Source organism: Lissotriton vulgaris, chromosome 8 (genome assembly GCF_964263255.1).
Source record: "Lissotriton vulgaris chromosome 8, aLisVul1.2, whole genome shotgun sequence".
Taxonomy (NCBI): domain Eukaryota; kingdom Metazoa; phylum Chordata; class Amphibia; order Caudata; family Salamandridae; genus Lissotriton; species Lissotriton vulgaris.
The window spans coordinates 1,173,671,509-1,173,698,440 of NC_141696.1; the positions used below are offsets into that span (position 1 = coordinate 1,173,671,509).

Genomic DNA, 26,932 nt, shown 5'->3' on the forward strand with positions numbered 1-26,932 from the left:
ATCCCTCTGAAGGATTGTACTCCAGATTAGCAATTCCGAAAAGAATCAAAAATTGTTCTATTACCACATAACTTTAACTAAGGGCCATAATATTTGCATTTATTTCTCCATTAACACTTTAGAATAATTCACAATTATAGTAAAATGTATATCTGACTTCCAAATAACTAATGTATTCGGTTTAGTGAACATTTTTATTGTAATTTCATCAGGAGGTGATTCAGCCATTGTACAAGATGAAAATGTTATACATTTTGCCCGGAAGAAATGGGGAAATGAGTTGCCCAACACAGTCTTGAATTGCCTTGAAAATGCATCCATTCTCACGTCGAGTAGTACATCTCAAGACAATGAAAGTGAGTAATTTGTAAAGGTAGCTTAATCCCAAGCATTGAAAATCATTTAATATTGTTTTTTTCATGAAGGCGGAGTTTGATCATATGGCTGTTGGAAGAGGGCCTGGCAGCTGCCATTTGTTGCCACGCCTAGACGCATATCAAAATGTACTATTGTGCAAGTAAAATTAATATTTTTTAATTGCCAATCCAAATGGCGTCCACCGTTTTGGATCAGTATAGGAAAAATAAAAAAACAGAATGGTGTTGCATCATTTCGTAGGCATGCATGATGGTGCATTCTCTTCTATACGTAAACTTGTATACACGCGCCTATGCAATGATGTGGCTGCCAGTTGCAGTATCAGCAAAAAGCTTTGGTAAAGCCTATAGGTGTAAAAAACAATATATTGGCTTTGCCAGTTCATGTTTACTTAGCCAGTCTTGGTGCTACTTTGCCACTTTGCTGATCTCACATCCGCCTTATTTTACTAAAAGCATTAAGAAGCAGGCTTTATTGTTTTAAAGTCTGCATAGACCTTTCCCTCATTTCTATCTAGCTTAAGTCAAATATAGTTTGTGAACATGTGACATTCTAATGATGATAACATTTGTTTTTGAAAATCAAATTTAGGACATATTATAATTGTGTAATTTATTTATTTTTCACAACTAGATAAGTATATATGGTTGAATCTAGCCAATTCCTCCTTGGTTGTAATAAAGGTAGAAATGCATGAATGCTGGCATTAGAATAATGAGAACAGAGCATGAACAGATGTTTTGGGAACTTTAGACCATAGTTCATGTTGGTATAAGTTTTTATCACAATTACTCTGCCACGCAGATGTTTCCTAAGCTTTTTGTATTGGACATAATGTTGGTAATTATATTTTTGGAAATATATTAATGAGCAGCTATTCCGGATATACCATTCTCGTAGTTAATCTTTTAGGGAATTCCATCCCAGATCAGTTACCCTGCTATATCTTGTTTGGACCTCTCAACTCCTGATACAGTTAATCCAAATGAAGTCTTCCCTGCATCCAATAATAGCAAGAGAAATACATATTTTGCTTTTCCCAATAAGGGTCTCATTAGAAGTAGTGGGATAAATCTGATCCATAGACAAAGGGGAGTTTCTTCACCGATTGGAATTCCACGTTATTCACGATTTCATGTACTGCTGCAATTTTCCCAGGCACCTTCTGCCTGAAAAGCTTTACAACATATTGGGACCTACAGGGACAAAGGATGTAAAAATATGTTAAATATTCAGTAATTGATGCTGTAAACACAGAGCCTGCTTGTTATGCCTCATTCTGACATGCTAAACTTTTAATTAGTGCTATTTACCACACCAGTATATACCCCATCCAATACGATCAGTATTATGATGCGCTATAATCGCCAACCATTTTCTAAAGTAAAGAGTATATCGGATGTTATGAAACATATTTACTATGTTACAGGCACTTTCATCCCCTTTTCCCCCATTAGTCTTCCCACCCTACATGCTATTCTTCAGTAATTTACTTCCTACTTTCTAAATGTAATAACTTCCTTGTCAGGACAACACAAATTGGCAGCAAACAGGAATACAGCAGCCTGCTGTCAGGCAATGTCTTCCACATTGATCCACGTTTTCCACTCATTCACCCTACCCACGTGGAAATGTGTTCAAACAAAACTTTGATGGGGTTACCTTCTCTTGGAAGCTTATGGAATACTTGTATTTGCCACTAGCTTGACAATTGATGATCACTTTCACTTAATATGTTGAAAAAGATATCTTGAGAAGGTGTATGCGGTGTAAAGCTTTTCACCATACTAAAGGCAAAATTATTGGTTGGTTATTGCTTGTTTTAGGGAAGTAAAGTTGTTTGAAAAGACTGAAAACAACTATTCATGGAAACCATTATTAAAGTATGGTGCTTTGGAGTCATTGAATGGTTTCAAGACCACAGTCACCCACAATAAATGGTTAAATATCTGAATTGTTTGTTGCTTGGTGAGTCTTTTTGTTTTATGCCACTGATTAAATATATATATATATATATGTATTATTTTTTATTGTAGGTAGCAGTGTTATAAAGCATGGTGAAAATAGGAGCCGGAAACAGTGGGTCAAAGAGTCTCCAGACACCGTGATAAATATTCTCAAAAATGCTGATCTGACTTCTGCATTTCAAACCTATACAATTTACAGGCCAGGTAAACCTGTTTTACTTTGTGAAAGTTATTTATTTTACACTGTTATAGAGTTAGAGCTTTCAAGTGGCAAGTGGTCACATGTTCTTTATATAATGTCCTGAAATTAAGGACAGTGAAATTGCTTTCTGACTGTAACCAGTGTTAATTTGACCAAAGCTGTTACGTGAAGTGCATTCATCGACATCCATAAGGACAAAATACTTCAAAACTTGTTTTGTCTTTAAACTTCTTCAGACATGCAAAAAAATGATTCCTCCCATGAAACTTCAGCCTCTCTACCATGCTTGACTCTCTATACACAGGATTCCTTCAGAATAAGCTCTACAGTGCTTCTCGCCTTACCTTTCCCCTCTTTTTTTACGATCCTGGTGCTCCTCTCTCTACTTGTCCTTATCCCACGTACCAGTAGACATGGTCCAAGGCTCTGCCTGCACCCAAAAAATATTCTTCTTTACATTGCCTTGCTTGGAGTTGCAGTATTCTCCTTCGACTTTTCTTTTCTATACTCCGACAACACCAAATTATCCTTCTCTTCTTTCATGCCGTTTTCAAAATGTAGTAGGACCATTACATAGTAAAAGCCATACATACCCCCTAATCTATAGGCAACCTAACATCAACATCTCTCCCAGCATCCTTCCAGTCCTGTGGTCAGATCATCACCTGCTCTACTCCTGCATTAGTAGGCATGCCCTGCCCAGGAAGACAACATTTACAATTCAGACCCCCATTGTGCTTGGGCCAGTGTCACACTTGAAACTGTATTCTCACAGATAGTGCTATCTAGGATGAAGTGCTAACCCACTATTAAAGTCATGCCATCATAGTTCTTGAGAGCTCTCAAAGCTGAACAATTGAAAGCTTATTAATTAGAATGGAAATTGAACCGAAACAACAGTGTGACTGATGCTTATAGGAGCACAAAGTGCGCTTAAATGCATTGCGACTCAACAGTCTTTCTTGAGACGGATATGCTACAAGCCACCAATACTCCATGCTAGTTGTAAACCCCTTCCTTCATCCAGAAAGCACTAAACATCGCCTGCCTTCCTCTCCCAAGCTTACTGTGATTAACTTGCATCTTTTTTCATTCTTACAATTTATCAAGGTATAAAAACATTGAACTATCTACTCTACACTGCTTTTATTAAACTCCATTTAAATCCATCATTAAGCATATGTCACCGAAGACATGGTTCTTAAGAAGAGCACTAATCTTAAATTAGGATCTACTGATGAACTGTGGCCCATTGTGGTTCTCAAGTCTGTCATACCTATGTTGGGGGGATTAGTAAACTTGTCCACATCTTATCTTCAGGGTCTATAACCCATATTAGAACAGCAGAAGTTGCCCACACGTCTCACACCCTTTACTAAAGAAAAGACCAGTTAGGCACCTAACTACTAGAAAATGAAAACTCTGTCACACTGTTTCTGCAGAATGATTTCTAGCAGGAGCAGTGGTGTAATAATAGCCCCCTGCGACACTGTGCACTGGTGGCGGACCCCTGGCCTGAGAGCTCCTTACTGCGTCTGGAGACTGAGGGGCACCCTCAATGTACTTTGCAAGGGGACCCCCTCAAGTTTCGTCGCACCACGGTGGGGAAATTAGTTACTGAACAACTTTCTTGCTTCTCAGAAAAGGGTAAGAGTTTTACACTTGGCAACAAGATTTTCTCCCAGGCACAAACACAAACCTTTCTACGCCCCTACCCACTGACAACCTTAAAAAATATGTTACGCAATGGGGGCTCTATGGGCCCAATCCTTTTGGCTATGATACAGGAGTCCATGCAATCCTCTTGTGCAGACTTAAAGATCTAGGTATTGTGGTGCGGTACTGAACTGGTGCACTTCTTCTTTGTCAATCTGCACTTAAAATCTACTCATGCACCCATGTAGATTGAGCGATCAGGTTTTTAACTGTGGAGCATCATAAAGCTCATCACTCGCCCCCCCTGAGATGTATAGTCTATGTGGCTTCACCGTTTCAATTTATCAGACACTACTAGATAGCAGTAAAATATGCAGGCGATGCACCTGGACTAAAGCGGTTTCCATTCCCTTAATAGTTTGAAGTTCTGCTTGCCTGACATCTAAGTTTGGATGGAGGTCACCTTTCTGAAGCATAATGGTTGCAAAAGAGAGCTTCAGCTCTTTGGCAACCATAGCCAGAGGTGACATAACTCGATCAGGCCTTGCCGTTTAGGCACACTACCTCTACCATTTATCAAGGACAAGCCCTAGTCTTCTCGATGGATGAGAAGTGGTCTTTAAATGAATAGATTAGATCTGTTTATTTAGTTGCTTCTTGACACTAGGCATGGTTTACGATCAGAGTCTGGTGGAGGTGGAGAGTATGGAGGCACTGAAAATGGAGAAACATTTGATTTAATTGATTCAGACACCCAAACTAATCAGAAAAGTCAATACAGCCCACACAAGCTTGGCGAAACACCAAGGGGCATAGTATAGGGCAAAGAGAAGGCAACACAATTGCCAGGTACATTGCCACCAGTTTCTTAAAGCCCAGTGGGTCCAAAGTGGGTGATTTGAAATCAAGGAATATGCGTTCTCCAGGTGGAGCCACACCATCCAGTCACCCAATAGCACAGTGTCCCCAAAGAGGTAAACCCCCTTCATCTTGAAGTACTAATATGAAACATCAGGGGATTTAATACTTTTGTTCATTTCAGTCAGAGCCATTCAGATTATTTCGAGCCAGGAAGATGGACCAGACAAATTCCCTCTGGATATAAGCTAAGGCGATGGCTCATGTTCATCCACTAGAGCTGATTTCTCCTGTTTCTCCAAGCCTATTAGGTACCTTTTCACAGTTCAAAGGACCCAAGGAACCACTGTCATTTTTTCCCACTTGTCAAGGAACCATCCAATGCATCCCTCCCCTGCCACTAAAGGAGGGGAAGTTGAGTAAAGGACAATTTACTTACCTTTGGTAACGCCTTATCTGGTAGAGACATGATCTAGCTGCAGATTACTTACCTTTGAACTTCCAGGCATCAGGCTGGATCCAGAAAAATGTTCTTAGCAGTGCACCTGCGCGACAGTAGGTTGCGTTGGTTGACTATGTGTGACGTCGTCGGCATTGTGTTCCTCGGGGCATCTACATCCTCAATATAACCGCCATTCTGGCGCGCTGAACATCAGTACTTTTCACGCCAGAAGCGTGGATCCATGAAGTAACTGACCATGGTTTGTTAAAAAGAAACTAGGGCCCTGAAAGGGAACAGCCCTGCTACTAAAAACAATTCCGCAGTGCGGAGAGGATGGGTGGGTCGGTAAGGAATCTGTGGCTAGACCATGTCTCTACCACATAAGGCATTACCGAAGGTAAGTAACTTGTCCATGTGATAGAGACATCTAGCTGTAGATTCCTTACCTTTGAACAGATACCCAAGCAATACCTTCCCTGGGCGTGGGACTGCAGAAAAGCTTTAAACAAGGAAATCCTGTAAGACAGGGTGGCCAAACAGGCCCTCCCTGCAAACCAGAGAATCCAGGCAATAGTGTCTGGCGAATGTGTGCAGGGATGCCCATGTGGCCGCTTGACAGATGTCAGAGATAGGAACACCACGTTGGAGGCTGCTTTCGCCCTGGTGGAATGGGCCCTAAGGCCTTCGGGGGGCTGTTTCTTTGCCAAACATAACATATTTTAATGCATATTTTAACCCAGCATGATATGGTCCTCTTTTGGATGGCACACCCCTTCTTTGCTTCCACAAATCCTATATAGTGTTGGTTATCCACCTGAAACATTGTTATTTTTGTGCGATCAAGGTAGAACTCTCTTTTTGAGTCCAGATGGTGGAGACGCTTCTCTTCCTTGGAAGGATGTGAATGTTTATGTTTGTGTTTATGAATTTATAGAGCGCATGGCTGCAAGTGGGGCTCCCTGCGCTAGAAGAGAAAGTGACATTCAGGGAGCAAGGGAGTTAAGGGAAGAGCCATGTTTTGAGTTTTTTCCTGAATGCCAGTTCGTTGGTCACCAGATGCACTTCTCTAGGCAGAGTGTTCCAGAGGTTAGGGGCCAAGTGCGTGAAGGATCTACCTCGCAACCTGGACCTTTTTACCCTAGTCTGTTTCATGAGTAGATCAGCTGAGGATCTTAGGTTTCTGCCTGGGATATAGTGAGTGACAAACCTTTTGATTAAGGCCGGGCCTTTGTTATTCATACCTCTATGGGCAATACATAGTGCCTTAAACTTGATGCTGGCCTGGACCGGGAGCCAGTGCAGCGTCTTCAGGGCTGCCCTAGCTTACTGTTGTCTTGGGATTCGGAGCAGTATCCTTGCTGCGGCGTTCTGAACTACTTGCAGCCGGTGTATGACGTATTTGGGGGCGCCAAGATACAGAGAGTTGCCGTAATCCAGCTGCGACATCACTAAAGCCTGGACCACAGCTCTGCTGGTATATTCAGGTATGAAAGGAAGGATTTTCCGTAGCATACGCAGTAATCCAAAGCATATACCTGAAAGTTTCCTGGCTTGGGTTTCCATGGTTAAACTTTTGTCTAGCCAGATTCCCAAGTTTTTTATTGCGTTCTTTGGGACTGGGGGTTCTCCAATTTGGGAGGCCAACTGATAGTATTTCTGGGGACCGTCTTGTTTCCCAGGAACATAAGCTCTGTTTTACCCCTATTCAGCTTTAGGCTGCATCTATTCATCCAATCTGCTACCTGTGTCATGCATGGTCCCAGATTGTTGTGTATGGATTGGGGGCCTTCCGTCACTGATAGAATCAATGGGTGTCATCAGCATATGATACTATAGATAGTCCAAATTCTTGTACTATCTCTGCCAGTGGTTGCATGTACAGATTAAAAAGTGTCGGGCTTAGTGCGAATCCCTGCGGGACTCCGCATGAGATTTGGAGGGTCTCAGATAGATGCTCCCCTTCCAGTAGTTGGAAAGACCTGTCTTCTAAGAATGAGGTCAACCACTTTAGCGCAGGGCATGTGATACCTGCTTCCTTTAGCCTACGGATCATTGTACAGTGATCCACCATATCAAATGCGGCGCTAAGATCTAAGAGCAGGATAGCTGCTGTGCACCCCTGATCTAGAACTCCCTTTAATTCCTCAGTAACCACCAACAGGGCTGACTCCGTACTATGTTGGGGTCGGAAACCTATTTGTGTGTTGTGTAACACCTGATTGTCTTCTAGGTATTGGGACAGAGTTTGATTCACATGTTTTTCAGCTATTTTGCCTAACAGTGGCAAAAGTGAAATTGGTTGGTAGCTTCCTGGCTCTGCTGGATCTAGCTGGGTTTTTTTCAGCAATGGCCGTATTATCACATGTTTCCATGTTTTGGGCATCAACCCTTGGGTGAGGAAGAGTGATAAGAGTGCTGCAGTGGTTGGTTTCGTTGTTTTGCCTCCCTGTAGTAAGATATTTGGTGGAATCGGTTCTTGAGGAGATCCGGACTTTGATCTTCTGCAGGATTGAGGTCAAATCTTCTTCACTTAAATTTGTGAAGTGATCTAGTCTAACTCATGTTATAATTCTCAGATTTTCGTTGATCCTTGGGCGAGTCTCAGCATTATTTATACTGCTATTTTGTTGCAGGTTGCTTTATAATATATCCACCTTATTTTTGAAAAATTTCGCCAACTGATTACATCTTTCTTTGGAGGAGGAATGATTACTTATAACTTGATCAAAGCAGGATAAGGAGCGCACTACTTTGAATAACTCTTTTGAAGAGTTACATGCTGAGTTAATTTGTTCTTCAAAGTATTTGGCCTGGGCTTGAGTCATCTCACTGTGGTACTGTCTGATAGCCAGCTTGTATTGGCTTTTGATGGAGGGATCGTAATTTTTCCTCCATAGCCTTTCCAATCTTTTACTGGATTTTTTCATCAAGATTAATTGATCATTGAACCAGGGCGCTTTTTTCCTAGTTGGGAAGTTCTTTCTTCTGGTTTTCTGAGGGTGCTGTTCTGCTACTTTATTAATCCAGTCTGCCCAACTCTTATCAGCCTAATCCCTATTATCTGGCAGGCATGGGGCTTGAGCTTCCAGTTCGTTCACCATGCTGTCCTGTAAGGTTTTTGGCCATTTATTCCTAGTCTTGGTAGATTTATGACATTTATGTAGGGGCTGTGAGTAATCTAATGTGAAATGTAAGAAATGGTGATCAGACCAGGGCACTGGTATCGGAGTCCCTACTTTTAGATTAGGTTCGTTAAAGAAAATGGCATCCAGTATGTGCCCTTTTTCATGTGTGCTTTCCCTTACCATTTGATTCAGTTGCATGGCTTCCATGTCATGAATGAGTCTGCTCGATGTGGTGCTATCAGGTTTATCCAAATAAAAGTTAAAATCTCCAAGTAGGGTGGTGGAGCCCTTGCTTGCTACCATTGTTGCTACTGTACCGGGGAGCTCCTCTAGGGAGGGTGTAGTGGAACCCGGAGGTCTGTAGAGCAGTGTGCCTGAAAAGGTGACATTGGGTGAGAGTTTAAGACTAAATTGTGCTGTGTCGCAATTGGTAATAGTGAGGGGTGATATCATACATCCAAATTCATTTTTATAAATGATTGCCAGCCCCCCTCCTGTTTTTTCCCTCCTATCTGGTCTTCTGACAGAAAAATCTGGGGGCAGTGCTTGGACTGTGTCTATAGTGGATCATTCTTTCAGACATGTTTCAGTCACAAAAAGAAAGTGGGCAGAGTAACGAACTGTCCCAGATGAAAGGGAGTTACAACCTTGGGCAAATAGGATGTCCTAGTTCTCAGTACCACTTTTGGAGGCTGTGATGACAGCTTTTTTGGTGGCAATAAACTCTGCCATGAGGGTGAGCGAACTACAGACACTATTTTGATGGTGAGCAACCGTAAAGGACAGTTGTGCAGGGCTCAAACGAGGAGCACATCAAGAAAGTAGGGACCAAATTAAGGTCCCATTGTGGCATAAGAAAAGGAGACTGGTGAAACATGTAGGTAAAACCCTTCTAAAATATCTGCACTAAAGGGGACTTAAAAAGTAAAGGCTATTCTGTCAGCCAAAGAAAAGCCGAAAGGTAGCCCTCAAAGTGCCCAAGGCAGAGTCCTGCTGGGCCAAGGAAAGGATAAACAGGAGGCAGATAAGGGGTCAATCGATAGTTTTGTACATTATTTACAAATGTATTCCATCGTCAGGCATATACCAACTTTGTGGAGGGACGCCTGGGTGCTAGAATAACCTCGCAGACTTCCGGAGGAAGGTCAAAAGATGCCAACTGTTGCAACTCAATCTCCACTCAAGGAGGCAGAGAGTGAACAGGTTTTGGTGGAGTACCTTACCATGCAGCTGCGACAGAAGATCCTCCTGAAGAGGCAGCCTGATCAGAGGATCGATGCTCACATCCAGAAGCTCAGGATACCAAACTCTCCATGCCAATACTGGAGCCACAAGGATGACTTGTGCCCGGTCGCTCTTGATCTTCTTGAGCACTCTGGGCAGAAATGGTATGGGCTGAAAGGCATACAGGAGGCTTGGGCTCCACTCGCGATGAAAAGCGTGGCCGAGTGAGAGCCACCTTGGAAACTCCAATGCCAAAACTGTTGACATAGATCAGTTGGCCACCAAAGAGATTGGTCAAATCAAGGCTCTTCCCACAACTGAAAGAAATTTTGTGCCACCTCTGGATGGAGACGCCACTTGTGATCCGTAAGGCAACTTCGGCCCATCACCTTTGTGAACACCCGAGGGATGCTGGTGAGGCAAAAGGAAGCACTGCAAATTGAAAGTGCTCATGGCCCACCATAAACCACAGGTAGCGACAACGGACAGGCCGGAAGGGAATATGAAAATAGGCATCCTGCAAGTCTAGCGCTACCATCCAGTCTCCCGGGTCCAGGGCAGACAGGACCTGAGCTAGGTTGAGCATCTTGAACCTCTCCTTTTTGAGGAAGTAGTTGAGAGCTCTGAGGTCGAGGATAGGACAAAGGCCTCCATCTTTCTTTGGGACCAGAAAATAGCGGGAATAACAACCACAGCCTATTTCTGGCCAGGGAACCCTCTCTATAGCTCCCTTGGCCAAGGGAGACTTGACATCCTCGCAGAGCAAAGAAAAGGTGATTCTCTGTCAGACGATGGTACAGTGGATGCATAGATGGACGGAGTCGACAAACAGAAGTATAGATGAAGAAGCACAGTCATATAGATGAAGAATGCATTTTCCTAAGTACTCGGACACCTGGATATCTGGGACGTCGCTTAGAACATCATAGTCACACTAAAAAAATTCGCAGCAGGTTTAAAGTGTTATTGGTTCTGTTTTTAATGTATAACGCTAGGATATGTCTTATTAGGCTATATGTGTATATGTATGTCCTCTTGGGTTTTCTTATGATACGAAACTCAATAAAATATGTTGTGGAAAAAAAATAAAGATTTGCTCAGCATGTTTACACATATATGAAACCCGAGCTAGAGGCATATGCAGACATGTTCCCTTAGACACAAGTTGCAAATGTGTAATAAAAGCAAATGTTCCCACTGTTGCATAGTGTTTAGTTTAACCGTACTTTCCCTAACTTCAGACATTACTTTTACCATTAGTTGTTAGAGATGAACCCCTCATATTGTATTCCGATGGATTGAGGCTCAGAAAGCCTTATCTGGTGCCTGTGTAATTTAACAACACTAAAGTTGTTGCCTCGTCTTCTTTCAGCCACATCTTTCTTCTGCCTTAGGCCCGAAGATCAGACATCCTCACTGAGCTCCGAAATGTAGATGATCAAAATATAATTTTAAATAGGAATACTTGTAGAGTAGGGTAAAATTCATGTCCAGATTCTAAAGTAATTGAAATCCATTTGCTCTCTTTTTGCATTTTTTCAAAGTCTTTAAAATGTGAAATGTACACACACATACTGATTTAAATATACTTTTTGTGTTGCACACTTTTAACATTTTTCCTTTTATATACTTTTATATATATATGAACAGCTGCCATAAATTGTTTAGCTGGCCCGCTTTGTGAGGAAATTGGAGCTGAAGATTCTACAGATGGGAAAGAGGAAGAAATAGAAGTGGATGCCGAACAGTCTGAATCTAGGTCTGATGAGGAGGACACGTAAGTGATAAATGAGTATAAATCTGGCATAGTTAGGAACAACTAGATTTCAGGTTTGTCAATATGTGTAAATTTGAAAGCTGCCACCACCATTTTTCTGTATTAATGCTCAAATAGAGCTTAAATGAATAGACATCCCTCAAACAATTCATGTGTTTAGAAGCCACTTCTTCCCCTCTCTGTTTTGGGAATGGTTTAGAAGAGTCTCATTGAGGTGTCAGCAAAGTGCCTACAGATACCAGCAATAATCGAAAATAATAATGTGTGATATGTGCAAAGTAGGTAATGTGATTCATACTGAAATGTACATTAGTTTATTTGTGTCTCATTCCGACGAAAGTGATAAATATAGAGAAGCTGGTTGGCAGGGTTCTCCTGGAGAGGATTCTTTCATGGGCAGATGAAAATAACGTCATTTCACAGTTCCAGGCGGGCTTTAGGGCTTGCACAAGCACAATAGATCAGGCATTTAGGTTGACACTCTTGCACTGGAAGGTCGTTACCATTGGCAAAGGCGGTCTTTATTTGGCATCTATTGACCTGAAGACCGCCTTTGACCTGGTCCCCCGAGACCGCCTATGGCTGGTCCTGCAGGAGATGGGGATTCCCCCGCCCATTTTGAACCTCTTGGCCCGTATGCAGGATGGAAACTATGCCCGTATTAGATGGGGATCACAGGAGCAAAAAAACGATAAAATCTTTGTGCATAGAGGCGTCTGCCAGGGCTGCGTACTGGCATCTACACTATTTATGCTCTTTGTAAACGGCGTAGTCTCCTTTTTGCTTGAAACCAATGCTGACGCCCCGGTCCTGGCAGGGGATGAAGTCCCCGCACTGCTCTTTGCAGATGATACGTTGTAAGTATCAAAAACTCCTGCAGGGTTACAGAAGCTGTCGGATCGTTTCTGCTTGTTTTGCAAGTTGAGGGGCCTTGTGATTAACACCTCCAAAACAAAGCTTCTTTATTTCAATCCAAGCAGATCGTCCAGATCTACTTTGGCTCTCGATGGGGTGCCATCGGAGCGCCTCAAAGAGTTCGATTACTTGGGGATCCGAATTTCTGAGAAATTTAATTGGCAGTTACATATTGACAAAATGGCCCTAAATCACAAACTGGTAGTAGGAATATTAGGGAGGGAACATCGTGCGTCCACCTCTAAGCCCATTGTTCCTGCTTTGGAAATCTATGCTGCTAAAGCAGTAGGCTGCGCCCTATATCGAGCAGAACTTTGGGGCTTTGGATGTGTAGACGTACTAGTTACTACTGAAAACAAGTTCTTTAGGGAGCTTGTCTCACTTCCGAGGGGCACCCCTACCAAGCCACTTTTGTGTGATTTGGGTGGCCGTTCAATTAAGGACCTGGCCACCTTGCGTCCTCTCTTATATTGGGCCCGGCTATGGCGCACTCCAGAGCTTGCCAGATATGCTGAGGGCCTAAGAGAGGTCATGAATCTTCAAGGATCCCACAAGATCGGATGGCTAACTAACTTAAGGAAACTTCTTTTGGCCACTGGGCTATTAACTGCTTGGGAGTCTGGGGTAGTGCTATCAAAGGTTGAAACCAAGAGAGCCTTTTGGGCATGGGTTGATATTCAAGAGCAGAGGGCCCCAAACCAAGGCAGGCTAGCTGAGGCATTTCGTCAACACAAACACATACCTCGCCTGGAGCCTTATCTTGACTTCATCACAAAGCCGAGAGATAGGACTCTCTTTATCCAATTTAGGATGGGTACCCTTCCTCTTTGTGATCGTACCAGCAAATGGAACCTCCCTCACCAAACGCCCATGGATTGTCCAAACTGTGCTGGTGTCGCTGAAAACATCCCTCACCTTTTTTTCGTATGCCCAGCATACATACAACCCAGACTGAAATGGCTCAAACCGGTGTGCCTGCAGCTTGAGAGTAGAGACCACTCTGTTGCTCTCAGAATACTTAAGGCTGATGCCAGCACAACCCTAGCCTGTGGGGTGGCTAAATTCTTAAGCTGGGCATGGCTGATTATATTAAAGGTGTTATGAAGAATCTGTACAAGTAATTGTTTATTTTTTTTTTTCTTTTTTTTTTTATCCTCATATTGCGAAAATTCTATGTATTCGGGTTTCAGGTTTCTGCCTCTGGTTTTGTTACCAACACTGCCCCTTGGTCTTTCGAGGTTGGGGAGTTTGTCAACTATACAAGGTTTTCAGAGGAGTACCCTTATTCCTTACATAGTACCAACTCTGGTTTGGAGATGCGGGGATGAGCTAACCTTCAGGCTACTCGACAAGTATCATACTTGTCTACCAGGTGTTGTTTTCGCGTTAATCATGGGACCGTAAGTACTGACCCGGTGTTGGAAATTATATGGTTTTCGAAAATTTCCCAATATTTAAATCTTTTTCTGATGTTTCCTTTTCTGTCTAATTTGTTAGTCTTTATGACAGAGTTCATCCAATCACTATGTGTAGGTGGTAGTGGGCCAATCCATTTTAAACAGATCTCCCTTCTGGCTAGAACAACTAATACAAAGAGAAGGTTTTCCTGACATTTTGTTAGACCCCCCTACCCATTGTGTCTTCAATCCCAAAAAAAGTAAAGGTTGTACTTACAGTTAGCTGTCTCTGTATGATTATGCTCATGGTCTTACCCACTTCTTTCCAAAATTCTTCCAATAGGGGGCAGTTTCTGAACATGTGAAAGTCGTCTGCATTTTCTTCCCCACACTTCGGGCACTTTTTTGCAACTGCATTTTTAAATTTGGACAATTTTTTCGGAGTCCAGTATGCGCAATGGATTGTATATAGATGATTTCTTTTTAATGCAGCAGATTTTAGAGTCGACCAACATTTTTCCACGGATCTTTCCCAGATTATATCTAGATCATCCAATTGTAATTCTCTTCCCCAGATTTGGTCTTCCATCCTCTTGTCTCCCTCTCCTGCAATTATAAACGCCCAGTGCCACTTTGCCACCTCCCTAGTAATTGTTAGGAGTTCAACCATTTCTTTTTCCAGCTTTTCATCCTCTCGATTGTTAGTAGGGATGGTTTTCGCCCAACTTGATATTTGGTAGTATTTAAATTTGGACACTGATCCTTTGGTGACAGATTGGAATTTTTCCCATGTGATCAATATTGAGTTTTTTAAAAGTTGTCCCCAAAAGTTGATATTGGCTTGTTTTAGGGGGATTGCCATTGCATCTTTTAGGCATTCTGGTGTTCCCGGTGAGTCCCATATTGGGGCCATTACGCTGTAATATTGAATTTTCAAATTTGCTCTAATTTGTGCCCACAATTTTGCTGCCTCTCTTAAGGTCTTTAATTTAATTTTTTTAAAGTACTTAGGATGACCAAATTTGAATAAAAAATCATCTTCTCTGTCTGTCATTGCTTGCAGGTATTTCGGATAGTGTTGATGACTTTTTAATAGGGTCCGTATGTTTTTAAACTGGAACGCCTTATAATACTCCACCAGATCTGGGCTCTTGTTTTTAAACATTCACAAAGCTGAAAGTTTAATACATTTTTTAACTATTTATTGCATACTAAAAGAAGTTTTTTAGCTGAATCTCTCTTTTTATGTATTTACTATGAACTGTGTTTTAACTTGTAAATGTGCTTTTATGATATCATATATCGAAATAAAGCTTTGTTGACTTGACTTGATAAATATAATACTATTTAACTTGGAAGTAAAGTCTTATTTGTGCTTCAATTCTCCCCCAACATGTGGAAACACTGGCACTTAGTCATTGTCTACCATTGTAGTATCCTCAATGCTCGATAAGGGTGAGAAAAACCTGGCACATAGGTTGCATAACGTCCTCAATGCGGAGGGGCAAAACCGTTTTAACACCAAACACATTCTAAAAATATTTTAGGCTTCAGTGTTGACAGGTACTGTCCCAGCTTAGTTTATGTTTTATTTTGGACATTCAGTGAATACGTGTAGGAAAGTGCCCCTTTTTGCATGGTTACATCAACTTTTTGCCTGACACTTGATGCACTTTGTCTTGATGTGCCCTGGGTCACTGCCAATCAGGCTCCCAGGGCCTGTGTTCTTTCCTAAAACTCTACCTTTGTATCCACAATTGACACAACTCTGGACACAGGTAAGTTCCTTGTAAAAGGTTCCATGGAAACCAGGGGCACTGTAACCAGAGACGGCCTCTAAGGGCTGCAGCATCTATTGTGCCACCCTTAGAGACCCTGCACCTTAACACACACACACTTCCATTGCAGGCTGCATGTTTTGTTTTGGTCCAGAAAAAAGTGAGGAGTCGACATGGCACACATCCCTATGTACCATGCCTGCAACCCACTGCCTGTGGCCTAGGTAAGTCGCCCCTCTAGCACTAGACCACAGGTGAGGGTACAGTTGCATGATCACTGTACCCCTACAGTGTCTAAGGCCATTCTTTGACCCTGTAAGTGCAGTGAAGCCATAAGGAGTACATGGTCTGGGAGGTGGTCATTATCAACTTCACAGCACCACAATGGCGTTACTGAAACCTGGCAAGTGTGGTAGCAAACTTCTCAGCACATTAAACGCACATTGATGCAAGTGTAGGATTTAATATAAAATGTGCTCAGATGGCATCTTAAAGATGCCCCAGGAAAAATGACCAGCCCTATTGTGATTCCTGAATGGCTACCCACCATTTGCCACCACCAGACAGGTTTCTGGACCCCTGGGTGTGGGACCTCCGCTCTCTGAGTCCAGAAGGAAAGCCCATCCTGGGCAGAGGTGTCCTACCTCTTCCCCCAGGATGGGCTGGGTCCACAAAGGGGATACTTCAAATGTCTGCTGCCTTTGTTAGTTGGCCATGCCTTTTACTGCTCCCAGCAACTGCCTCCCACCTTTTCTGACCCCCACTTTGGGCGGGAGAATCGTCGGGTAAACGTTAGGAAGAGAGGTGTTCCCACCTTGGCCAACCCCACCCCTCAGGTGGGGGAGGCGAGGTGAAGCACACATCTCAGTCCTCTCCATCTTGAAGATGAGGGGACACAGCCATTCAGTGAGAGGCTCATGCACCCCTCCCACTGGAGGGTGGCCCTAAAGGGGTTGTACTCACCCCAAGGAAGTGACTCATTGTCCCAACCTGATCACCCCTGTGATGCCCCTGGATTTAGTATTTAAGGGCGACCCTGAACCTTGCCTCATCAGATGTGAGAGGAAGAAAGAAGAAGGACCAAAGAGCTGTGCTTTACAAGGGAGAAGAGGACAACAACTGCTTTGGCCGCAGCCCTTCTGGCCTGTCCCAACTTCAACCTGCAACCAGCAAAACCCCGGTGTGTCCAGCAGCCATCCAGAACCCAGAAGACCTGCCCAGCCTTCACCAAAAAGACTGTCTCCTGTGACACTGTATTTTCTCAATCAAAGACTCCAACACAGACCCTGGACCCAGCCGGATCGTGATTCTGCACCCGACGCCCGCTGCCCGAATTCGAGTGGCCCAACCCAACGAAGAGGCCTCCCCAACGATCCTGACCTGAGATCCGGTGATCCCTGACCTGCCTCTGTCTTTTACCAGACGCCAGCAGCCTCAACCTGATGGGTTAACCCCGACTGCTACCTGAGCTGATAAAAAAACTGATGCCTCAAGACACCCCTGCGCTCGACACCTCACGGCCTTGGATGGCCCAAATGACAGTGTCCAGGCAGCCCCCAACAACCCAACTTACCTCTCTCGCCGGTGGTCGCCCTCAGGAAACCTCCTTGCCTGAGTCTGTAGCCTTTCTTCCGAACCTGAGATCTCCATTGGAATTAACAGGGCTCCAGACGTCTCTTTGGTACCCTGCATCTGGCCATTCCCATGCTGCTGGTGGTGCAACTGTTGTGCCGAATGTTGGCCCCTGCAGTGCTGATCCTACCCTCAGGAGCTTTGCTCCCACAACCGAGTGACCTGCTTATGAGCAGCCCCTAACCGAAGGCCCCGCCCAGCCCTATTGGCTAGTATTGGGCCTTTGCACTCTCCATCCGGCCACCCTAATGCCGCAGGTGGTGCAGCCTCCTTTAAGCCTGGGAAACCTTGATTCTAACCCCAGACACCCATCATTGTAAGTCATTTACTTACCTGCAAGCCAATAACATGGGTTCCTATGAAGAAAAAAACCCACATACTACGCCTCCCATTGTACTTTATATGCAAGATATTTATTTCCCACGACCGAGAAAGATCTGCTATTTGCAGCTGTTCCATTTTCTTCATTAAGATCAGCATGCAACCATGAACTAGCAGTGCAGGAGGGAACAGCCCCCTCAGAGGGACCTATTGTCCTAAGGCCCTTGTTTAGCTATGACGCGCCTATTCTGTTTGACTGTTCAGTTTAGAGGACCCCTTCATCAACTATTGCATGGTTAGGGCATCATCTTGAGTCCCGACTATGAGAGTACAGGTTTTTATAATGAATGAATGAGCCATTTACAGAGTGCGCAGCTGCCAAACAGACGCCCCGGCGCTAAAATTGTTAGAAAGTGGGCGGTCCACAGAAACTAATAGGTAGAATGAAATAGCCAGGTTTTCAGTTGTTTTTTGAAAGCTCATTCATTTGAGGAAGTACGGATACCGTATGGGAGAGCATTCCACATATTGGGATCTAAAAAGAAAGGCATGGTGCTCTCTAAGAACTTGCAACAAAAAACGATTGAAAGAGTTTGTGCATATTGTCCCTCTAGATCTCTGAGATCATCCAGATACTGCGACCTCTGTTTTGGAGTGCGCAGAAAGTCAACTATAATCATTTAAACAAATGCGTTTGGAAGTCACCCTAAGTTCCTCAGATGTAGGCAAATGGGTTCCAATCTGGGAAGATTGAGCAGTAGTCTAGTGGCTGCATTATGGAGCGCCTGAAGTTGACTGAGCTGATTTTCAAGGAGGTCAAGATAAAGAACATTTGCTTAGTCTAATTAGGAGGTGATCTGGATCTTTTTCAGATTTTAAAAGCTCAAAACAGGATAATCTAACTGCCATCACCTGGGGAGAAAGATATTCTTATATAATTTAATCCCAAGATTTCTCACCTCATCCACTGGAATCAGAGGTGGCCTAGGTTAGGTGGCCTCCGAAGCACTGGACCAGATGGAAGGCGAGAAGTTGAATAACAGTATTTCGGTTTTGTCCGAATTAAGTTTCAAACAGCTGTTCTTCATCCATTCGGCTACTTTTGAAAATCATAATTTGAATGATTCCCGAATCTCACTGTTGACCTCATGGAAGGAAAACTTAAGCTAGGTGTCATCCACATGTGTTACCACTTTTAAGCCAAATGGTTGGATGATACTCGCCAAAGGGGCTATGTAAACAATTGACCATAGTATGACTTAGAGCAAATCCATGCAAGACATCATGTCTCAAAAACTGAGTAGAAGAAGTATCCTGTGGAAGGTGAATGAACTGGTGGCAGTCAGACTTAATTCAAAGTAAGGCTGGCACCACATATGACAAAGTCATGCCTACCTTTTAGGAGGTTATTGGCCTCAAGGTATTAATTAATTGGACCACTGACTATTTTCTCTAGCATCTTTGATAGTGCTTTAGAAGGGAGGTTGGGCTGAAATTTGCTAAGACCTTAGGATCTGTAGAGGAATTTTTAAGTAAAGGGACAACCTGTGCATGCTTACAAGCCTCAGGCTTGTTGCAAAAATTGATTAAATAGATCATTAATAACTGGGTATAAAATGTGTACAGACTTTGCTAAAACACAAGGTAGGCAAGGATCCAGCGAGGAGCCAGACCGACAGTTCATAATTGCCTGAGCTGAAAAATCTAAAGTGATGCTATCAAAATCAAATAGAAGTGATTCAGGGGACCTACTGATCAAAAAAATGTAATCAAAGCCAGATAAACAATCTGTTACACATTAAAAAGAACAACATTTTTTTTGATTTATTTTGAAAAAATGGAAATAGATTTTCATAGGGCTTGGCAGAGGGAGTAATATGTTGCTTGCAAGCTTTGGGCGCAAGGAAGGATTGAACTATTTTAGATATCTCACTACAGGAATTGGTAGTTGATGAGATCTGAGCAGCAAAGTATTAAGATTGGACCTTCTGAAATGCTTATTGCTATATCTTTAGAGCAGATTTATGTTCTCTTTATCTACTAGATCATATTTTGCCTCCAGATACACTCCAGCCTCTTACACTTTCAGCCATCAGTGGTTAAAAACCAAGCTGCTAATGGATAAGATGTAGGGGAGGCCTTGCATGTAACTGGGCAATGTGATAATAAGAGAGAGAATGGTTAGTTTGGGCTGCATCCTGTTCCAGATCCCACCTAAATATGGGATATTCCGTTACTAGATTATTTGAGAAATGAAGCTCAATTACCTTGTGCCAAGAACGGAAATATGAGAATGTTTGGGGGCTAAATTCACCTTTTGATGTGGATTAAGAGACACCTTGCCTCAATTTAGGGATCAATACTTGTTCCCCAAGTTGTCGGTGCACCAACACTCAGATGAGAATAGTTAGTAAATACTCGATCCAAAGTATTGCGAGAAACATGTGTAGGGCCACTTACTTTCTGGGATAGATTTAGATTTATAATGGGCATAAGAGAGGTGGAAATGGAAGCTACATTATTGCTTTACATATGTTTTTTTCAGTTCCCAACTTCTGGATATGGGATACTACCACTTGCTTGAACTTTACAAGTGAAGATCCTGTACAAGCTAAATGTCTACATCTACAAAGTAAGGATCCCAAATAGTATGGTTAAATGAGGCAAATAGCATTCACCTTGCTGTTGGGGGGTGCTATGCCATCTAGGGAGGTTGTGTCCATTCCTGGGTAAGCAGAGACCAATACATTTCCACTTCCAGTCCCAGTAGACTATCATTCAAATCCCAATAGAGTATCCCACAAATAACACACTTCTGATGCCCACAGAGCAACAGTCTAGGTTTGAGAGTGGATAAATTGACAGGAATGTGGAATTCCTATAGACCGATGCCCAGGACATATTGTTTGGGGTCAAGTGCAACAAGGTTTCATGTGTATTTTGTCCTTGGCACAAGCAGGTCCAACCCCCTGCAGCACAAACCCTTTGGCTGCCAGTTTACAGTACCACATTATGGATCAGGGAAGGGCACTGTCTGCAGTTAAGGTAATATTTTTGTCCATATGTTAATGCTGTTTAAACTTGTATTTATGGTTCAGTAATTGAAAGCCTTTATTATTAGGTTGAGCGGAGTAGGAACTGCCGGGCCCTCACTATTATAACAAGCTTTATCAAAAGCAAAAATAGTTATTTGGTCTCAAAAAGCACACACTGCAACAGTAGTTACTGGCACTGAACAAAACTACTTTGTGTGTCGATACGCTCATTGTGAAAGAGCAGACTACTGTCACTGACAGTGAAGCCCACCTATACAGAGAGAGAGACAGAATTTTAATTAACACAAAAGGTCACGGTCAACGCCAGACCAAATTAGGGGCCCAATTATTAAAGAAAGTCTCAAAAGGGCACCCATGGTATATGTCCTTGCAATAAGTGCAGCTATACAGCTTTTCTGAACTCCCAAGAATTTACAGAAGAAATAGTACTCCTAGAAAATATTTCTGAACTGCATTTTAGCATGAGCAAATAGGCATGTGTAGATTTGCTCATGTGAAAATCTGAGTGTTTGCAAGTTCACTTTCCTCCAACCACTTTTCCCAAGTCTGGAAGAAGGTTTATGTCGGTCATTGTCAGGAGTAAATTTCCAACATTTCTCAGTATGGGAAAGGATTAGAGAAGAGTTGTTGAAAACCCTTAAAACATGCAAGTTAGTAGGTTTGCACAGACACAAAAGGGCATTCTAACCCTGGAACTATTGCTTACCACCCTTCAGCCCCAGTATGTAGATCTGCGTAAATGTGGCAATATAAGGGGATTGCAAGTATTCAAACACTACTATGGTATGAGGCATGGCATAATCAGAGAGGTTATATCAGAGCTCTTATCTAATGACGTTGCTGCCATAATTTGTCGCTGCAGTACATGGCACCAAAGGGTCAAGTGGATTTTGTTACAGGACAAGTAGATTTATGAAGCAAGTAGATATTTTATGAATTCCACACCCCTGATCTAAAGACCTATGTTTAAGTTGTAAATTAGAGCTGGACATCCACAAATCCCATATCAGACTTGTTCCTTCATGAGGAGCAGTCTTTGCGTATAGGATTCGGCAGCAGAGATTCCCTGCTCCTAACCACACTTTACATAACTGGGCCCCACACAGGACAACTGTTAGGATTCACTGCTACTTCTTACTGTTTTCTTACCATCCAGAACTGAAGGTTAACCTTCCCTGATAAATAACAGCAAAAACAAGAAGCACGCACAAATCAAGATGGCTGTTCACAAACAGACTAGCTACTTCATTACAATATTCTGGAACCTCTGTGACTAACCTGCACATATCCATTCCACCGTACCTTTATGGAAGAAGTTGCAGAGCAAATGTACCCTCAACAGCTGATGTAATAATAGTGCCCTAACTGCTGCTCCCGCTTGGGACAGAAATTTCCCCATATAAGGTATACATGTGTTCATCTCTGCCCTGAACGACCCAACTGCATGTGAAGCTGGTATCCTTACTTTTTACTAGCCTAGCCAACACACTGATCTAGCGTCCATGCTGGTAATGCCAAAGTCCAGAGCTGGTTCTGTGTCCTGCTGTACAATTTACCATTCTGCAGACCGTGCTAACAGCTTCTTGGATAATGTTCATGCTACAGAACAAGCATTGGCAAAGCCAACAGGTCTGGCGTCAGCTGAAATCCTTTCAACTTTGTGAATGTTACTTTTGTTTTGTCATAATTTTTGTAAAACTTTATAGTTCGTCGACTTGCTGTACACTCACCCATATTAGAAAAACAAAACGGCCTAAAAGCAAAGTTATTGTTTTGGTCTCAAAAAGCACATATTGCTACAGTACTCCATGGCACTGAAAGGAACTACTTTGATGGGGGATGTTATCCTTGTAAAAGAGCAAAAAGGCGTCACTCACAGTGAAATTATTCAGTGGCTGAAATGTGTTGCTCCATGCGGCATGCCATAGTGGGCAGCACAAAAATGTGAATGACACAACGGCAGACCAGTGGGTGAAGAAGGCTGGCTGTGTGTGGGTGTATGTAAACATACTCCTTTACCCCTCCCCCCACTCCACACCACACTGTATTATACCCCAGCCCTTTAACCAATAATAGTAATAATACTATTTATAATTAAATCAAAAGATGGATCAGTAGCCCAGCTCTGCATGTGTATGCTGGACTGTCTTCGCCTACCTGTTTACATTGCAATAGAAATTAAGACACAAGCAGGCTCTCGTATGCAATGAGAATACTAGATGCACATTGTGTACTACACCTTGTTGATATGTGATGTACTAAGAGTAAGAAAAACAATACAAAATCATTTGTTAAAAAAAGAAGCAGGCTCTGCTGATGACAATGGAGAATACAACAAGACATATTAATGCAATACATGAATTGCATGTTTTTCTTGACTCTGCAATAGCACATCCATGGCCGTATTTGAATTTGGTAGGATTAAATAAAAAAGTAATTGTCTGTGCAATTTACATTTGTTGACTGTAAAGGCTATTGGCAGTGTGTGCATTTGTAAGCTGTACATAATGTTACCACCATTGTACACCATCAAATGTATTTTTCATTGTTGCCAGTTTCACGAGAGTTGACATCTTTTACTGCTAACAGATTCTATTGACCTGATCTGGTCAATACTGCCAAGTTTGAATTGCTGCAGAGACAAAACACAGACATGTTCTCTCTATCCAGCCATGGTTTCTGATTATTTTATTTGCTGTAATGAACAAGTTACTTACCTTTGGTAACGCCTTATCTGGTAGAGACATGCTCTAGCTGCAGATTCCGTAATGTAGAACTTCCAGGCGTCAGGGTACCCCTGCGCGCGATAGGTCGAGTTGGTTGATTCCGCGTGACGTCATAGGCATTGGGTTTGCCGTCTTGACGTTTGCATCGTATATATAGGTGCCACCTTGGCACACAGTCATTAGTACCTTCCACATCAGAAGCGCAGAGCCATGAGGTGAACTGACAATTGTGTGTTCAAATATAGAACTAGGGCCCAGAAACTGATCCGCAGTGCAGGAAGGATGGGTGGGTCAGTAAGGAAACCACGGCTAGATCATCTCTCTACCAGATAAGGCGTTACCAAAGATAAGTAACTTGTCCATGTGATAGAGAAATCTAACCGCAGATTCCTTACCTTCAAACAGATACCCAAGCAATGCCATCCCCGGAGGAGGGACTGCAGAAAAGTCTTGGACTAGAAAGTCCTGTACAACCGAACGGCCAAAAAGGCCTTCTCTACTGACTTGTTTGCCAAACAATATTGCCTGGGTAATCGTGTGCAGGGATGCCCATGTAGCCGCCTGACAGATGTTGAGGACTGGTACACCACACTGGAGAGCCGTGGTGGCTGCCTTAGCCCTGGTTGAATGAGCTCTAAGACTGTTTCCTTGCCAAAGCATAACATATTCTTATGCAGAGGATAACACAACTTTAGATGGTTCTCTTCTGCAAAGCACATCCCTTCTTATCTCCAACATACCCTACAAAGTGTTGGTCATCCTCCCAGGACTCTTTAATGCGATCATGGTAGAAGGATAATGCTCTTTTTGGGTCCAGCCGGTGGAGACGCTCTTCTACCTGAGAAGGATGCGGAGAAGCATTGAAGGTGGGCAAGGTGACTGATTGCCCTGGGTGGAAAGGTGTCACCATCTTAGGCAAAAAAGAAGCCCTAGTACAGAATACTGCTTTGTCTGAAAATATGGTCAGGTAACGAGGCTGAGATGATAGAGCCTGCTCACCCTCCTGGCAGAAGTTATTGCCACTAAGAAGGCTGTTTTAATAGGAAGCAGCCAGAGGGGGCAATTGTAAAGTAGCTCGAAAGGTGCACACATCAAATTGAGGAGAACCAAGTTCAGGTTCCACTGGGACATGACAAAAGGTGAAGGGGGAAACAAATGAGAAAGCCCCTTCAAAAATCTATGTACAATAGGAGATTTAAAAAATTGACAGTTGATCTGGCAACCGTAGAAAAGCACAAAGGACCGAAAGGAAACCCTTTAGAGTGCCCCGAGCAGAGCTCTGCTGGGCCAAAGAGAGCATGAAAAGAAAGATGTCAGAAATAGAGGCAGACGGTGGGTCAGCAGACCGTTCTGTACAATATTTACAAAATGTTTGCCATTGGCAGGCGTATACCGATTTGGTAGAGGGATGCCTGGCTGCCAGAACAACTTCAGACTTCAGGAGGAAGGTCAAAAGCTGTCAACTGTCACTGCTCAATCTTCAAGCAAGGAGGCGGAGGGTGGACAGGTTTGGGAGGAGGATTCCCCCCCTGCGACAGAAGATCCTCCCGAAGGGGCATCCTGATCAGAGGATCGATGCTCATCTGCAGAAGCTCGGGATACCAAACTCTCCGTGACCAGTCCGGAGCCACAAGAATGACTTGGGCCCGGTCGCTCCTGATCTTCTTGAGCACTCTGGACAGGAGCGGTATGGGCAGAAAGGCATCCAGAAGGCCTATGCTCCATTTGAGATTAAAAGCATCCCGAGCGAGAGCAGCCTTGGAAACTCCAATGCGCAATGGGCCAGGGACAGACTGATTTGCATATAGCCAGGTTCTGAGCTGGGATGGTGCAGTGAGCTAAATACCGGTGATGGATCAAGCCCTGATCTTTGGACTGGGTAAGAGTGGTCTGCTTAATTCAGACACTCTGTTCATCAGTCTGTCCCTGGCCCGTGTCCGGGGTGTAGTTACCAACTTCCCCAATCTCTGCTATCAGTCCATGTAGGCCCTACCACATCCCGACATATGCTCCAGATAACGCTTTCTCTCATAGCTGTCGAGCTGCACTCATCAATACGCGCTCCCTTCCATCTCACAGTCTCCAGATTAGCGAGTTTATTCTCGCCCACGACCTGGATTTATTATTTGCCACTGAAACCTGGGCAGATGCCGGGTCAGGGCCGGATTTTTGCGCTGCAACCCCTGATGGATATAGTGTAGCTAGACAGGACAGACCCATAGGAAGAGGTGGCGGACTTGCTATTATTTACAAGGACAAACACCGTACCACCTTTGACCCCATAAACTCTGCCAACTGGGAAGCAGCTACCTTTGCTATTAGCATTAATTCCAAACAAGCCCTGAAAGGAATTTTATTATATCGACCTCCTGGCCCCCGAATTCCCTTCCTCTCCACTCTTTCAGACTTTAATGACCAGATTATAAGCTCTGATAAATATATGATTTTGGGAGACTTTAACTTTTATTTGGAAGAGCAGGACAATCATGACACCATCCAACTCACTGCCGATCTCTCCAATTTTGGACTGCTTCAACTGGTTAAGGGCATCACTCATCAGGCGGGACATACCTTAGACGGTCTGTTCACCAATGATCCTGATATTTCTGTATTGGACATCATTCCTATCACATGGTCAGACCATAGGGCCATCATATTTGAGTTACATATCCGGACTACAAATCTTCCTCCCCCAGGCCACGAACCAGGATTGGGACCCGAGCCTGGAAGAACACGGATATCCCTCAGATGGTAGATTCCCTGACCTCTTCCTACCCTCAGGGAGGAGATACTCCTGCACTATCAGCCTCCGAGTTCCAGGATTGGATTCGGAATGCTGCTGATCAAGTGGCCCCGGAGAAACTCACGAGACCTAATAGAGCATCCCCGTCAGCCGCCTGGTATACTGAAGATCTTAGACTCCATCGGCAACATTGCCGGAACCTAGAAAGGTGTTGGAGGAAAGTCTACTGCCCTATAGCCAAACAAAACTACAAAGATGCTCTTACAATATATAAAAAGGCGATTACTGCCCGAAAAACTGTCTTTTTCTCGGCACAAATAGAGAATGCCACAAACTCTGCTAGAGAGCTGTTTTCTGTTGTCACGACTTTGTCCACCCCCTCCACTGGACCGGGGGTTGAACCCTCACAGACCTTCTGCAATGATCTCTCCACATTCTTCACCACAAAGGTGGCAGATATATATTCCTCTTTCGAAGGGGATAACAGGACTAAGCATAGAGTCTGTACTGAGGAAGAAGTAATTTTTGATCATAATCAAAATCGCTTTCCTCGTTTCACGCCCACCACACAAGACAATATTATCAGACTCATTTCCACCACTAAGTCTGGCTCCCCTTTGGACCCCTGTCCTCCTTCCGTGATGGCAAAACTCACAGATGTGATCTCGTGCTCGCTCATGGAAATCTGCAATACTGCATTTCAGACAGGTCAATACCCCAGTCCATGGAAGAAGG

At 43.4% G+C, this 26,932-nt stretch overlaps 1 protein-coding gene across 1 annotated transcript in view; it reads left to right on the forward strand.

The window, feature by feature from the left end:
* Positions 1-26,932, forward strand: part of LOC147698447 (serine/threonine-protein kinase Nek3-like) — a 172,592-nt gene that overhangs the window by 135,964 nt on the left and 9,696 nt on the right. The window contains exons 11-13 of the mRNA XM_086935034.1: positions 213-356; positions 2,415-2,549; positions 11,503-11,629. Coding sequence (XP_086791160.1) covers positions 213-356; positions 2,415-2,549; positions 11,503-11,629 — 406 coding nt within the window. The remainder of the gene's footprint in view (positions 1-212; positions 357-2,414; positions 2,550-11,502; positions 11,630-26,932) is intronic.